Raw genomic sequence first — 17,067 nt, 5'->3', positions numbered from 1 at the left:
CTTTGGGCGAGAGGAAGGGGAGGAAGCCGGCAGAGATGTCTGAATATCGCCAAGGGCATCGTTCTAATCAGCGCTTTCCCGAGGGTGCCACTCTCTGTGCGCATGGTATTTATTTGTTTGCCTGCGCGCCCGGAGCGACAGCCGCTGCCCGTCCTGCCGGGACAGCACATCGCTCCCCGGGACAACCCTCGGGAGCCACCGAGCACAGAAAGTTGTGCCCGCGCCGCTGGGCTGTGGGGTGGGTTCCGTCCCGGTGCAGCACCCAGCCGCGGGCCCGCTCGGCGCTGCGAAGCGAGCCCGGGCGGGGGACCGCCGGCCTCAGAGCACCACGGGGAGCCGGGCGCCGCCGTGCGACCGCCAATCGGTGTCGCGGGCGTTGCCTCCCGCCGCCGGGGAGACCCGCTCCGCTCCCCCGCCCCGCCTCGCCGGGGGCTCCACGCCGCCGCCCCGCTGCATTCTGCCGCCCGCCTCCGCTCCCGTGCGCCTGCTGCTGCCGCCTCCCGAGGCGCAACGGCCCCCCCGCTGCTCTCCCCCCACCCCAGCCCGCCCCGCCGGGCTTGAAGGTCACCTCCGCCTGCCCGCCCGCTCCGGAGCCACTTTCCGCGTCGGCTGGAGAGCGGCAGCGCCGCCGCCCCCGGGAAGGTCTCTTGTCCGGCCGGTGCGGAGGTGCCGCCGGCCGCGGCGGAGCCGAGCGGGAGAAGCCGCCCCCTCGCCCTCTCCACCTCCTCCCCCACCCCCCCCACGCCCCCTCGCCGCGGCGGGGACGGCCCCCGGGGTCTCGCCGCTACCCGCGGAGCTCGCAGGCGGGCCGGGCGCCCCGCTGCCGGTTCGCGGCGAGCCCGGGGGGAGCCGGGTGGCGGCGGGGGGCGCGGCATGCGGCGGTGAGGGCGGCGGCGCTGCCCGCGGGGAAGGGGCTGCGGCGGCGGCAGGGGAGCCGCGTCCCGCTGCTACTTGCCCAGCGGGGCCGCTCGCTCCGGGCGGGAGAAGCCCCGAGACCTTTCGCCTCCGCTCGCCTCTTTATGGTGAGTTTTGGCCGGGGGTGTCGGGGGGCAGCGGGGCCGCTCGGCGCGGGGCATCTCGGCAGGTGCGCGGCTGGGGCTGCGACCGGCCCTGCTCCGCCCTGCCCGGCCTCCCTCTGGTAAGAAGATGCTCCTGCAGGCGCCGGGCAGCGCGGCCGGAAAGTTTCCGAGGGGGCCCGGGCGGAGGGTTTCGCGGACGGAGATTCTCGGACATCAGGGTCCGCGATGGCAGCCGGGGGTAGCCGGGGATGGGGCAGCGGGGCGGAGGCGCCCATCCCGGTGCGGTGGGGCTGGGCAAAGTGCAGCGCACTTGCTTTGCTTCGCTTCGCTCATGCCGGGCTGCGTGGAAGGTGCCACGGCGAAAGCGCTCACAAAACACAAGGAAGAGCAAGAAAAATGGGAAGTCGCGTTTCAGATGAGTTACTGATTAATAGGGCACAGATATTTAGCTGCTGGGAAGCTACTTGCCTGTCATCAATATTCACTTGTTCTATAGGCGATTCATCATTTTCTGCTGTACGCTTCTGTCAGGGTAAAATAGGATCAGCTTTGCCTACATATGTGTTCAGTACAGGTGGAGCAGCGCTGTATACATTTAAAATGTATAGGCAGCTCCAGCTGGAGCTGCTGTTCAGCAGAGCATGGGTGTGCAGCGTGAGAGTAGCATGCATGCTGCCTTTCCAAAATGTGTAATGTGGTTGTTGGACATTGTGCTGCCAACTCAACGTGGTTCGAGCAGATGGTGAGACAAATGTGGTCTGAAGTTTGACTCTGGAGTGATTCACATCAGCGATGTGTGAAAGATCTTGTCTAAATCTGCAGCTTTTGTTTATCTGCGCTCTGAATTGCAAATGTGGCATAGTGTGTTAGATTCTGAAGTAGTCTGGTGAAGGCTACTTTTTTTAGTATAAATAAAATCCAGCTTATTCAAGATGATTTGGATCATAAAATAGAGTGGATGCTGATGATGGTGTCCCACGAATATCAAGTCCCTTCACATCTCACCCAGACTTGATGATACTTAACAGAGGAAAGATGCTGTATGGTTTCATTTGTCATTTAGAAGTGGGGAGTCAATTGAATGCCTGGGCTGCAAAAGTAGGAGCAAGATTTTGTCACCGTGGTGGAGACTGATGACAGTGAATGTAATACAGTCTAAACTGGAGGTAGTCCTCATAATCAAATTATTTTTTAGAGATCACATAGTCACAAGTGCCTGAGGAATACATTTGGAGAGGGTGATGTGTGTGTGTGTGTGTGCAAATCGTCAGTGTCTATCTCTGTAGGTGATTCAGTTCTTAGGTAAGTATTTGGTATCACATGCTCCAATTAGCAGGAGTGTGGTAGTGATTCAGGGTAGCACAAACTATGGTGGTGGTAACTTATTTTTGTTTTCTTGTGCTTGAATGATTTTGAGTTTCTGAATTTTTGGGAAACTATTTTTAGGTCATGTTTTTGATTGTAGTCCAGGTTTACTATCTATGTAGGCTTTAAGGGCTTGGCTACCCAAGTTTCATTCACAATTTTGATTCCTGGTAAATACATTAGACAAAGGATTTGGCATTTCCTGACACGGAGCTGATGTTTGTAGTGTCAAGACTGTTTCTTTTTTCTATTAGTGCTCATCTGAGTATCAGTAATACAGCTGACAAACATAATGAACACAATTCACAGTGTGTTGATGAATTTTATAGTTCTTGTAACTGAAGTAGTCAGTGTCCTTGACATGATGGGGACACTTTTCTGGCTTTCATGAAAGAGTATCCTTAAATGACAGAAATACTGGCAGGAGTCAAGTGTCGAGGAAGAGAGCAAGCTTCTTAATTCTCAGATGCATAATGTGTTACATTTCTAGTGTAGGATGTGAATGCACATGCAAGATGACAAGGTCCAGCTCCCAGCATCGTGAATGTTGATGCCTGCACAGTGTGCCTATGTAATCCCTGACCAAGGGGCACCGCTAACTTGCTGCAAAGCAGGAAGAATGTTCTGTCCTTAGGCCCTGGCTGCCAGTACTGGTGGATTTTGAACTTTCTTCTTACTTCCTGAGCTGCAGTCCTGCACAAAGCCCCTTTGAAGTTAAACATGGAATAGTGAGGCCAAAGGGGACACAGCCACTCATGTAGTCAATCTTTCTGCCCAGGGCAGGATCGACTCCTACCTGTGTCACCTCTGATGGATGTTTGTGTGCTGTTTCTATTCCCACTGTCCTCTTACTTTTCTTTCTGCTTTTGCTGTATTTTCCATCATCTCATTTTTTTTTTTCTTCTTAGTACATGCTCTTATTGAATTCTTTTTTAAAGGATCTTATCTCATTCTTTTCCAACTGTCTCTCCCTTTGGAATGTTCAGTCAATCTCTGTTCTAGTGGGTTTTTTTGTTTGTTTTTCTTTATTACTTTCTGGGGGACCTACTGCTTGTTTGCCAGCCCTACATACGTGCTGGCTTTACCAGGGTTTTGCTTAGTGTTTAGGCGGGCTATAATGGAAATAGTATCACTTCGGTCTCACTTTGTGCAGACAGGTAAGCTTTGTTTAAAGCCAAAAGAGCTGTGCAGTATTCACTTTGCACTGGGGAAAGTTGAGTTAGTTGGAAACAGAGGACACAAGAGACCAGGGGCTGAGTTACTTAATTCACCATCACTAATTTATCATGCTGTAGCTTTAGAATGGCATTATCTGATCTTTAAATCTAATCATAAACATTGTGTACTGTAAAGAGAGAATGCCTAGTGAATCCCTGAGAAGGATTATTTACTGCAATGGAAGGCATGGCTGTGTTGAGTACACAGCCGTCTGAAAGGTTTGTTAGGCTGAAAAAGATGAATCTTCTGTAATTAAGATTGAGATAGAGTACTGCATTTTGAGAGAAATATAGTACCTGAAAAATGTTTTCTTTTTCACTGCTTATGTTGCGCATCTGTTGGAACTTGTACGATTTTGTGGATCTTGGGACTGATTGCCGTTCCATGTGGGAGTCTGGGGATGCTGCTGTCTCACGCACCTTTGTACATGTAGCGTGTGACTAAAACTGAAGAGTTAGGAATGGACAGGGGTTAAGGGAGTAGAAAGAATGTTGGCCTTGGCTGTTTATGGTCTTGATTGTGAACTCCTTTACATCTGCAGCAGAACTTCTGTTGACTTGGTTGTGCAGAGTTTGAACTCTGAGAATCTGGGAGCAGACAGCTCCTATCTCTGAGGATCTTTCCCCAAGTCATTAGTGACAGGTTTGTTTTTTTTTAATTATATTTTTTCAATTTGTTGCTCTTTGGTTTTAACTTTTTGCTTAGCTTCAATTTATTTTTATTTTTTTTTAAAATGAGTAGTTTAGTTCTTTTAATTAAATAATTGCATCTTTCAGTGCCCGTAATTATCTTTCGGGGCAGATTCTCCCTCTTGGAAGTGTAATGCTGTCTCTCAAACTTTGTTGTTGTATTCATTATGTAGTACTAGTAGACAGGAGTTTTTATTCCCTGTTATGAATGTATGCTTTTATGATTAAACAGGAAACTGCTTATGATGCTCTCTGTCAGTATTTATTGTACTTTCCCTTCATAACAGGATTATTTTGCTGAAGTTCCATATGCCAGAAATTACAACTTTCTGCAAATATGATCAGTTTCTCTGGGTCTTTTAAGTTGATGCACTGAAAAGTGAGTGCAAACTGAAAGGAAACCCTACCTTGGCATCCCTGCTGGGATTTATGGTGGTGTGTAACAGCACAACTGAAGCAGGTGTAGCATTCTGAGGAACAAAAGAAGCAGTTGTGTTTGACTCACAGTCTGGATTACACTTGGATATCGAACAACATTAGATGTCAAAAATAGGTTTGTCATACTTGGAAATAATATTTTTGCCAAGTAGGTGTAGTTTAATGTCTCTGCTTTGGTACTCTAGATTCTATACTTTGCCAGGAACCTGTCCAGAAGTAAAAATAAGTGGAGTTTTTAATGAGTCCTCAGAAATTGAAGATAGTTTCTTTGGTGTGTTGTGAGATATTAACTACTTGGCTCTTTACAGGGCGACTCTTAGGTCTTCTCTTCTGCAAATGTGTATCTGTCAGAAATTTGGAAGCTGTTTGAAGCATCTCTGCCATAAGATAGGTGCACAAATCTAAAGCTCTGTGACAGTTTGCTCAAAGCCCAATTAAAAACCCCAAAACATTTTGCAGCTTTCTAAAATCCTGTCTTTGCAAACAGCAAGATGTTACTGCAGCTAAGCCCCTGAAAAGAACAAGGTAAATGCACAACTCTAGATTGACAGATGCTTTAGTTCTTACCTGTGCAATTCAGTGCCCTAAAATTTAGATAACTGCCTGGAGTGGGAAACACTGTGCCACAAACTGGGAGTGTCTGTCAGCAGGGGAGTGGCTGCAGTCAGTCAGGGAGATTTGCAAAAGTGACCGAACAAGCTCATATCCATTAAAATAATTGCCTCTGCTTCAGATGGAAAGGCGTAAGGGAATGTGGTTACAGCAGGCTGAGCTGGGAGCCTTGGATTGTGTTAAAGGGCAAACATGCAAAGCTGAATCACTTTGAAGATAAATGGCATAATGATGACTGCAGGGCCCGACAGGCTCTTTGACCAGCATTACAAACACTGTGAAAACACAGAATATCACAGTTTGCAACACACTCAGTTTCAACCCTCCAGTCTACAACCCCTTAGCATGAGAGTTTAGGGTACAGAAAGAAGAGGTTATGACTCCAAAAAAAGGAGTTACTAGCCTAGAATGTTTCAAGCAATTGCTATTTTTTAAGCTTGTCATCGTTAAACAAACGGTAGTGAGAGCTAGAATTAGTGAATCTCAGCCTTCTGCTGTGGTTTGTAGTTCACTGCTCTTGAGCCTGTCACAATGCTAGTTGTGATTCAGACTTTTGCTTTACTTTTGGACATTTAGTAAGCACTTTTCCATTGGATTTTTTGAGAATGTAATAAAGTATGAATACATGCTATTATTCGTTTCTTGGTGAGGATACTCATAGGATCTTGTTCTTCTGAGTGCTGCTTCCAGAGGCTTTCTATGGATTTTATTGTCTCTGAGTTCAGGTTCTGTAGTAGATCTGAGCAAATACTGTGTGATCAGAGCAATAAGAAGCTAGCCTGAAAATACATACTTTTTTTTTCTGAAGCAATTCAGGGACCCAGACCTCATGTAGAAAGTTTACTCTCTAGAGTTGTACTGTTTCGAAGGTATGAGTATATGAAAATGTGGATAGGATATTTAGGAGGAGGTTTAAATGAGGAAGTGCTACTGCTTCAGAGTCAAGTATTCTGCTAGTTGAAGGAGTTGTAGAGAAGGTGGAACAATGCATGTATGCAGGTGGAAGGAAATACAATTGCATTGGACAGGTGTGTTCAAAATAACAGGACAAAAGTTGTGCTGTGTTGAAATCACCATCATCATCACAAGAGATGAAGCAGTAGTAAATTTGGATGTGCTGCCCTTGTGGGAAAGCCCAGGGCAGCTGCAGTTGGTTTCCTTGATCCTGGGTTGGTTTGCAGTCAGTCTTTTGGGTGTTTTTGGGTGTTTTGTGGCTTTTTTTTTTGTTTTTTTAATCTTCCAAATACCTGTGGCTTACACATGAGAAAACATATGCATATGTGACACTACTGTCTTGCAAAACCTGACACTCTGTTGTGGAGTTTATTTCTGGAGCAAAATGAGTGTTAAGTCTCTGAGAACCTTAAACAGCTCCAGAGCCCTGGATTTCAAAACACTGGGTAATTGTCTTTCTGTTTTGATGAAACCTAACTTGGATATGCCTGTCCATTTCATAGATGCAATATAGTTGTCATTCACCCAAGCTCTTTGGCCGATGAAGAGGCACAACTGTTCCCCTGGACAGCCAGTCCCTGCATTTCTGCTTTTATCTTTTAAATTTGTTGTTCTCTTTAATAGGTCTCAGATGTCTGATTTGTGCTTTTTTTCAGGGTGTTCTGGAGAGCATTGACATTTGATAGTTTGGAGGGAGAGAAATCACATGATGTGGAATAGCACTAATCCAGGAAGAAGGCTTGATAGTCTTTGTCAGAGCCAATATTGATACATTTGTCTGCCCTGGCAGAAACAGCCGCTTTCTCCACAATTAGCTGCTTCTCCTACATTAAGGCTTATGCAATATCAGGCTTATGCAATATCATGCAGATATTTTGTTGAACAAATCAGTTTGATAGTAAATGAAGATTCTGTAAACAGTATGTGGAAATTGAGACTATAGTATCAAGCACTGGTTTTAGAGTAAATCCTGTCTTCATATGCATGTAACTATGGATGATTTTGCCCTGAGATGTAGCATAGTCTATGCAGTCCTTGATCACAGAGCTTACAGTCTTGCTGCTTTGGTTGGAAAAGATCTTGAAACATCATTTTCAAGACATGCTAAAGGGCGGTTGATCAGTTTCACAGGAAATAACTTGATGAAATTTTGTCTTCTCTAACAATGAAGCTCTACAGTAAAGGTCTAGGATTTTTGAAAATAAATAATCTCACTACACTACAGACAGTCCACCGTGTATGTGAGTGGTTACTTAAACGTCTTTTCCTCCACCGTTGAAGATGAGCTACCTAAAAATGTCATCTACCACATGGTGATATCCATTTTAACTCTGCAACAATATAAATGCTAAGGAAGTCCCAGAGTGCAGTTTGAATTGAGCCACATGGAGGAACCCAGCAGGAAGATTAATGGATCTAGATATCCTCCTGATCTTTCCGTGATATTAGATCCCCTTTTCCCACTCCGTAATTTAGGACACTCTCCAAATGGCTCCTTCACTTCATGATGACCTCTTCTCTGTTGCCATCGTGATAATGTGTTAGTCTGCAGCTGCCTCCACAGGAGAGCGATTGGGTTTCCCCTGGTAATTATGAGTATTGAACTCTTGCCAAATACCAAAATTGTCCATACTGCACGTTTTGCACACTTGCTTCATTGTCAGTGTGCTTGAGGTAGAACCAGATTACTTCATTGTTGTTGTTTTCCATTCCCTGATACCTACCCATGAGGTTTTGATTTACATTTTTGTTCTGTTGTATCTGTTTCACAGTGCTGCTTCTATTTTGATTGAGTGCAGAGTCTCTGACTGTAACTGATTATGAAGTGGGAAAAATCAGCCTTGGAGCCCCATTGTCAGATGGAGCAGGTTAGGGACTTGCCTAGTAGTCTAATGGGGAGAGCAATCTGGGGTGCAATACACAAATCATTTAATGCACAATGTATAAGCTGCCTTCTAAAATCACATGTTCTTTGATAACGAAGCCATCTTTTACTCCTCCCACTGTAAAATGCCTTTAAATCGATGGACTTTGGTGGTGATATGATCTTTCATTCTCTCATAGCCAATAAATCACCTGATTAATCAGTATTTGTTGGGATATAACACTTCAAATGTGCAGAGTGATGCACTCAAGTAGTTTGCCACCTTTAATCCCTTTGAGCAGACTTTTGTTTTCAGCAATTGCCATTTCACAGCAGCAAAATATGTAATGAAGTTTTGGTGGCTTACTTGTGACTTCTGTCACTTTCAGTAGGGTTAGCCAGAGGTTTTCCTGTGTCCCATGTTTCAGTTTAGGTGGTTGTATTTTTGCCTTTGAATCAACTCAAACTTCTGTTTCATTGTACCCAGGAACAACCCTTCTTAAGTTGTGCATGTGTGCTAGAACCTGAGTGGAATTTAAAAAGGGCTAGAGTGTTGCTTGAAATCTCATTAGGTACGAGCCCATCTGTGTGGGGACTAAATATGAACGTTCTTTTTTGGTCTAATGTGCCCAAATATGTATCACAATAAACTCGTGGTATTGCAGTACAAAGAGCTCTGCAGGACTGGAGGGTCTCTTGGAGACAGATAAAAAGGTGATGAGGTCATGATACTATCTCTGAGTGGTAGATAGAAAACCTGCCTTTAATGAAAAGAAGTAATTTAAACCAGTTTTCAAACACAAACAATTGAACTGATCAAATTTAAGAAGACACAATTTCCATGTCAATTTTATACAAAGCATGTAACTTAGCAATAATAGAGGATAAAGGACAAGATTATAAAAGCATACAGTAAAATAAAACCCACTAGTTAAATAATTAGACATAAAGTGAGTCACAAAAATCTCTTGTTCTAATAAGAGGTGTCCATCTTCGTGACAGGAGTCCACAGTAGTGTTCTAGTTTCTTTGAAGGTCAGATAATCTTTGTTTTTGTGCTTTTCAATGTTAGGTTCTTAAGCTAAGAGCTCTCAGACTGAGTTCAGTTATGCAGCCACTGCAGATGCATGCTGGTTTTGCTAACTGTAGTCAACAGAAATTAAGGCTTTCCTGGCCAGTTTAAGGGTTTCCCCCTTTGTCTAAAAAGAGCACTAGTGTTGCATTATCCATGTATTATGGTCTCCATTTGTATCTAATAGAGTTATTTCCACTTTGAAAAGACAAATTTGCAAAAACATCAATTTTGCAGATGTCTCATGGTAGCCATTATAGTTTGTGTGTTTCCTGTTTCTGGCCCTTTGCCAGTCTTGATTTTCCTGTTTGTTGTTCTCTGCTGGTTCTGGAACTGCTGAGGTAAAAGCAGCAATTAACAATTTTATTTTTGCTAGTGTTGCAGCTGTCTGGTTCTGCTAAAACTGCTGTTTAGCGAGGAAGGTAGAAAGGGAAGGTTTGCATGAGGGATTGGAAGAACACCTCCATGTGAAGGGGGGGTGTTCTGAGAACACAAGGATTCAGAAGACTTTGAGCATGTTTTGCTGGTGGTTGTTTTCATCGTTTATTTTCTCAGTTTGCCTATGACAGAAATTTCAGGGGAAGGCCTGTACCAGCAAATAACTGAGTTACACACTGTACCCAGTTGCTTGACTTAGACAACCTTGTTGTTTTGTGTTTTTTCTCATTTTGTTGAGACTTTTAAAGTGGGGAATAAAGGATGAAGGATCACTGAACTGGCTGTCCCACATACATGACAAAAATCCTTCTTGGAGAAGGGACATGGCTACTGAGTGTAGCTCAGTTTGTAGCACATAAGATCTTTAATGGGAAGGTCATGAGTTCAAGCCTGCAGTGGGCAGTAGTGTCCTCCCTACTCTAGTCATGAGGGCTGTGGTGACAGGTTGGACTCGATGATCTTTGAGGTCTCTTCCAACCTTAGTGATACTGAAATACTGAATGGCTTGGGTTGGAAGGGACCTTAAAGATCATCTAGTTGTCCAGCCCCATATGTTAGTAACATCACGCATTGCAGTTATAGTCATGCTCATGCACAAATACACACCCAGGCATGCACGCCAAAGTGTACTAACATGTTAGCTGTGGTACCAAATGGTTGGTGTCTCCTCCTCAACATGTCTGGTATCTCTGGGCTGTGTGGCTGATGCCAGAAGCTGAAGTTTGCAATATGCTGCCTGGAAAACAGCAGGCAGCAGTGGTAGGAGGTCTGCAGGGTTGTATTTCAGGCTTACTTGAGATAATTCATCTTTTGGAGGAATTGCAGAGTACTCTTGTCTCTTGCCTGCTCTTCAGTCATTTCCTGTGATAAACAGTAGTACCAGTAATACAGGTAACAATCAAATCTTACAACTGTTAATGGTAATGCAGGTGCCACTGGAATGCTTCATTCCAGTCAGAACTATGAACTGGGCTTGAACTGCACATTCATGACTTGGAAACATCAATTTTGCAACTCAGTACTGCAGTCATCTCAGCAGAAGGCAGCATAAGAATCAAAAGGATGGGACAAATAGGGACAATGGCATCCTGGCCTGCATCAGGAACAGTGTGGCCAGCAGGAGCAGGGAGGTCATTCTGCCCCTGTACACTGCACTGGTTAGGCCACACTTTGAGTACTGTGTCCAGTTCTGGGCCTCTCAGTTTATAAAGGGTGTTGACTTGCTGGAGCATGTCCAGAGAAGGGCAACAAAGGTGATGAGGGGTTTGGAACACAAGCCCTATGAGGAGAGGCTGAGGGAGCTGGGGTTGCTTAGCCTGGAGAAGAGGAGACTCAGGGGTGACCTTATCACTCTCTACAACTACCTGAAGGGAGGTTGTAGACAGGCAGAGGTTGGTCTCTTCTCCCAGGCAACCAGCAGCAGAACAAGAGGACACAGTCTCAAGCTGCACCAGGGGAGGTTTAGGCTGGAGGTTAGGAAGAAGTTCTACACAGAGTGTGATTGCCCATTGGAATGTGCTGCCTGGGGAGGTGGTGGAGTCGCCATCACTGGAGGTGTTCAGGAGGAGACTTGATGGGGTGCTTGGTTGCATGGTTTAGTTGATTAGGTGGTGTTGGAGGATAGGTTGGACACCATGATCTTGAAGGTCTCTTCCAATCTGGTCTGGTCTATTCTATTCTATTCTATTCTATTCTATTCTATTCTATTCTATTCTATTCTATTCTATTCTATTCTATTCTATTCTATTCTATTCTATTCTATTCTATTCATTTTGTAGCAGTGACCACAGGAGTTAAAATTCAGATGATCTTGTCAGGCTGTATGTCGTGAACTGCTGTGCAGGTGATGTCTGATTGCCACGGTATGCCTGACATTTCGGTGTGCTGGTGTTTGGTTGTGAGCTTTGTGTTGTTGAACAAAATTATAGTAATGGGGAATGACTAATTCTTAATATTAAGTTACTTTAGAAACATGTCTTATAAAAGATGCAATTCTTAATAAATGATTCTGACAGCCAATGGAACGCTTCTCTACATTGAAGCTTTGCAAGCAGGCAAAATAAAGCTGAATGAGGAAATTTCCTGTGATCTTAAAATAACATAGACTTTTTTTCTCTTTCCACATTGCACTGTTACAGTTTTAGACTTAAATGTGAATCCAAATTTCCAAGGTAAGTATATTCTATCGGATAGTAAATTTTACAATACTGATTCCCCTGCTCAATCTGTTACATATTTTGTGAGTGATTAGGCAGGGAAGCAAAAAGGTCAGGCACTAATTTTGTATGTAGATTTAGTTATTTATTTTTGTTTTCTTAAGTGAGAATATAAAGTTTCTCTGAGACTGATTAAAATACAAACTAGAGTGAAGTGATGATTGCTTTTGCCCTCAGCAAAACTCTTATGAATTATCATGGTACATGGTCATACTGCTCACAAGGAAGGGATACATGCAAGTAAAGTTGAAACTCAGAGTAATTGACCTCGGTGGTAAACTCTTCCTTTTGTCTTATTTTGGACTTTGTTTTGTCAAAATCAAGCTATTGAGGACCTGTACCTTGCTATGGAAGAGTTACACTTTGCCTATGAAGGAGTGCTCTTTTAGTTGCTTAAGTGGATGCATCTTGTTAGTTGAGGTAGACTTTAAGCAGTAAATAGGCTCCTTAGTGCTGTAAATGTGTTTAATTCAAGCACTGCACCTGTCACTTCAGTAGGTCTGGGTACTGTTGTCTCTTAAGAAGCACATCCAATGTGTTCCATGTTGCTTGCACTAACACCTCATACCGCTGTTTAAAATGAGATAATTTTATCTCAAGCTTCGCCTTCTTTGAAGCTCTCCAAAGTAAGACTAAAGAGCTACAGACATTTAAATCAATAGGAAATAATATTGATCATAACAGGAAAGTGGAATGCTAGTGGTGTCTTTTATCTTGTATCTTGGGCTCCTCTTGTTACTTCCCTCGTTAGTTATGCCAATACACATCAGAGCAGCTCATAGTGGAGCCTGAAGCACTGAGGGTCACAGCGCTTGAAGTCCTCTGACTTGCTAAGAGGGGAGCTGGTCTGTTTTTTTTTTTGCCCCTCCCCCAGTATCTCAGACCTGGTATTTGTGCAGTGGCTGTGGCAGTAGCATGTGCTGGATTGACTGGGGGAAAACAGTGATCCCATAGGCAAAGACTAGCTTTGGGAATCTCTTTGGGTTGTGCTTTACCTCTCACTCTGCTGAAAGGCTGGCTGTGTAATCCCTGGGTTTTAAGAATCTGGAATCACTTTTTAAAGAGTAGGAGGATTTTAGGGTAATAACAGACTTCCCTTCCTTTTTCTTTTCTTTTTTAAAAATTGTTGTTTGTAATGAATTTGCTCTGCTGCTGTTTAATATATAGGAAGTTACAATAATTTAATAAAACTGTCTGAAATGGGGCAATCAAAAAGGAATTGCAAATGAATGTAATAACACAGTACTATTGCAGCTTGCCACTTCAGTATGTGTGGTCCTTCCTGGCATGATGCTGAAGGAGTAAGAAGTGCCCCAACTTAACACTGTGGAAGCAAACACACCTGTGAAAGATGGACAGCCTGGCAACAAGAGAAGCACAACTGATGTCATGGGAAGACCTGTGTGTTTCTTCTGAAAGCAGAATGTGTGAGCTGGCTGGTGTCTGCTAAGGAGTATGTGAGTAGTTGGGTTATTTTTGAGTTTCTCATGGATTGTTTCCTCTTGTGCTGATGCTGTGTGGTGCATATATGCTTGCAGCTCTGTAGCTGGGCTTTTCTATGTGTTAGTGGTAGTCAGCTCTGTTCCCTGGCAAGCTGTGGGGAAGCTATGAGTGAGTGATTTTACCGTGCTGGGTACTGTTTTGCTGAAGAGGTTGATGTATATTGCCTTCTTCCTCTGAGTGGAAGGTTGCATGAACCATTGCTTCATGGCAGAGACCTACAACTGTGAGCCAGACAAGCTGGTTCTGCTTCTCCTCCCCCAAGTCAGAACCACGTGTTTATCTAGTTTTGTGATGGGCTGTAAGGTTTTCAGTTACACAGCTCTCTTCCTTGCAAATGTTTATCTTTTCCTGTTTAAAAACTGCCATCACTTCTCGTATGTCTAGTCTAAGAAATACAACTGCTGGTCCGTGCCTGCAGCAAAATGCACATGTGTGCAAAATGCACACAAACCCACACACAAATAATGAATGACAAAGGTGAATTTGGTGTTTTCATTTATCCTTTCACATCTGTAAAATACTTAAAGATAATGAGCTGATAGATAGGAACTGACCCTTGCAGCTGACAGTTGATTTGGAAATGCAGAAATATCAAGAAATATCAAGATAAATATCTTCCTTATTTATGATTTCCAGTAAGCACAGCTTTGCAATTGTTCATATTTGGTATTTTGTGTCATTGTTTCTAATGCTAAATTTATGCCTCGCTATCTATGTGCAACACGCTTGAGTTGCTGACTCTCTGACCTGTAACTTTGAATTCCTTCTCTTTTGTGTTTAAATTATCCACCATAACTTTGTGTTACAGCACACATGAGGGAGGAAATGTTGAGCTGTGAGTCCAACAGCAAGCATTAAGTGAATGTATTGCATGCTTTTCATATAATAAATGTAGAAGTGCCTGAAGATGCTGCATTCACAGTGATGCCAAGTTAGAGCTGCTTCAGGAACTGCAGGCATCGATTGGAATTTCTGACTTTTGCATGCTGTGGAGTTGAAAGCTGTTCAGCCTTGTGGCCTGCGTTCTGGTTATCAAAGTACCTGTGCTGACTGCTGAGTGATGAGAGATAATGGATCTTCTTCAGCATATTTAGGTACCACTTTCAGTGTGTGTCTTGCTAGAGGATTATTGTGTTATCTGTACATGTATCCCTTTGCTGTGCTGCTGATACAAATGAAATGGTTTCTTTTAATTTGCTAACCATTACTGTGAAACAAGATGTACCATTCTGAGCCTTGCCTGAGTGGCAGATAGAGTTACATGCTTTGGGTAGAAAATGGGAGATACTTGTCTTTTTTTTGGCCAAGAAATTAGGGAAGTAATCATTTCAGTGTAAATTGTCAGCCCTATCCCTAAGCATTTTTATACAGATTAGGCAAAAATAATTTCCTGGGGTACTTTAGAAATCAAATATGGAAGAGAAATGTATTCCTGTAGGCTGATGAGCTGCAGAATGTCATACACATCTTTAACATTTGCAAGTGCAGAACACTATTTTAATTAGCAACAGTCAAATGCAATGTTTATTTGTTATGTTAGCCCCATTAGATAGGGGAAAAAATGCTGAGGGCATTAAATCCTAATCTTCAGAGAAACGCGTTTATGGAGTGCCAGCAGATGTCAGTATGTTCTTGTCATATAGCCCTTTTGTCTTAGCCAATAATTGTCCTTGAATTAAATAATATGGGAGGAAGTAATCAGTGTTGTGCCACCATCTTAATGCAGATCTGTTACATTCAAGTATTTTACTGAAAAGGGTGTTGGTTTTTGTTTTCCTGTTTTCAAGACTTGGGCTGGCACAACATCCATGTACCTATAAAATTGCACTGTGCACAACTGCTCATCAGACTGCTTAAAGAACAGAATGTTAACTGCTTTGCTAAATGGGGATGTATTATTGATGCTGTAGCACCTTAGTTTCTAACTGAACTTTATTTGTCCCCTGTAGAACTTCCTTTTTATCGATTTCTTTCATATATTCTGAGGCATTTTGAAGGTGCTGCTTTGTATATCTAGTGAGCATGTTTGAACTCTGAGCTGTTTAATCAGATCTGTTCCTCTCATTTAGAAATTATTTTGTCACTGATCATACATGGTGGTCAAAAACAGACGACCTGTTTCTTGTCCTCCTTGCATTTTAAAAGTCAGTGCTATTGTAAGGTTGTAGAGAAGCCTTTCCTTTCTCTGTGTATAGAAAATGATGCCATGCAATGGGGAAAAAAGTTAGAATTCATATTCTGGAGTACTCACAGTGTTAAGCTGACCTCAGGTTTTAAAACAGTGATTTAAACATCATGGAAAGGCGCCAAGCTGCACTTTTAGGACTGTGGCCAGATGGTACTTTTATAAGGTATGGATGAACAGATGGAACCTGTAGCCCATGTGAAGGAAGTTTGCAGCCTACTGACAAGTAATCCAAACTGAACCCTTGCCTGAGTTCTTAGCATGCTGGTAACACAGAGATGCTATTGCAACTCCCATTGAAGCCCTTGAGTCTGGTTTTCTTCCTCTGTTGGTCAGTAGTGCCTCTTTGTGGAGGGATATTCAGCACCCCAAGGAAGATACCTCTGTTTCTCCTAACTTAGAACATAAATACTTCAGTCTCAGGCTGGTAATTCTGACCAAGTATCCACAAACACCTGAGGGGTAAATGCATGACTTCCAGTTTCAGTTACCTTAAGCATTTAGTTCTTGGTATGCTAGGTGTTGGAAGAAGTGGTAAGAATCCTGTCTGAAGATAAAAGGCCATTTACTTCAGCTTCCATTGGGGAGGTAATGCACATTTTGGCCTGATGTGTTCTTATTTTGTAAATCCACAGTGATAAAATACCATTGCTGTCACTTCAGGCTTTGTAATTACATTTCCAAGCAGGAATTTATTTTGCTTTCTCTTTCTTCAACCTTCTTTTCAAGCTCTGTCATCTGAAAGAGTTTGTTTTACATGCGAGACCTATTCACTGTGAGTTACCCCTATTTCTTCTCGTCTCAGACGGTTCGTGTGATTTTCAGATCATGCAAATGAGAATCAAGTCAGGGAGAACAGATTAGACACTTGAGTAAAAGAAAACAAACCACAGAGCATTGCTGAGGTTGTAGTTCAGGAAATAAAGCTATTTTATTTTCAAAGAGTGGTTTTATTGTATTTGCCCGTAATGCTCTTTGTAGAGGTGCTGACAGCCCCCTCCCCACCCCCCAATCCTGTTAAACATTGTGCTTAAAGTAGTTCTAAGCAACTTTTTCCATCATACCCTAATGTAATTTAATTCAAGGTTTGGCTTGCTTGCCTGGAGCTGAGTGGAAGAAATTAGAAAATTACAGTTCTCTATTCTTTTTGTGGTAGGGAAGAAAAAGGAAAGGGATAATGTGGAGGGTCTGCAAGTATAATGTTTGGGAATTATTTATTGTCTTTTTTTGTAGTGAAAATAAAAAGCAAAGAGCATTTTTCCACCACTGAATAATAAAAATATAAGAAGCATATCATGCATTGTTAGAGAGATTTTCTTCCATGTCAGTGTAAGCACTTTTTTGTAGCTGACTCTTACTACCAGCCTCCTGGGTATGCCTCTTGAAAACCTGCAAAATATGAATGTATTCGTTTCCTGGTATAGCTGGCAGTGCTACTGCACCTTGGATGCCTGAAAACCAGGTTCTTAGTGACACTGGATGGACTCTCCTTCTT

At 43.1% G+C, this 17,067-nt stretch overlaps 1 protein-coding gene across 16 annotated transcripts in view; it reads left to right on the top strand.

Annotated features, from left to right (window-relative positions):
* Positions 1–777: 777 nt before the first annotated feature.
* Positions 778–17,067, top strand: part of RBFOX1 (RNA binding fox-1 homolog 1) — an 881,269-nt gene continuing 864,979 nt past the window's right edge. For 5 of the 16 annotated variants that reach the window (XM_068147203.1, XM_068147186.1, XM_068147188.1 and 2 more), the window contains exon 1: positions 785–1,022. In XM_068147203.1, the coding sequence (XP_068003304.1) occupies positions 1,020–1,022 (3 nt within the window). In that variant the 5' untranslated portion in view covers positions 785–1,019. Of the gene's footprint in view, positions 1,023–17,067 lie in introns of all 16 variants that reach the window. The other 11 variants (XM_068147193.1, XM_068147183.1, XM_068147199.1 and 8 more) reach the window with 8 other exon arrangements.

This window comes from Melanerpes formicivorus, unplaced genomic scaffold (genome assembly GCF_026170545.1).
Source record: "Melanerpes formicivorus ecotype bairdi unplaced genomic scaffold, bMelFor1.0.p_v2 SCAF_14, whole genome shotgun sequence".
Lineage (NCBI taxonomy): Eukaryota > Metazoa > Chordata > Aves > Piciformes > Picidae > Melanerpes > Melanerpes formicivorus.
Note: the sequence above shows the minus strand (reverse complement) of the source record. Positions and strands in the feature narration are given on the sequence as shown.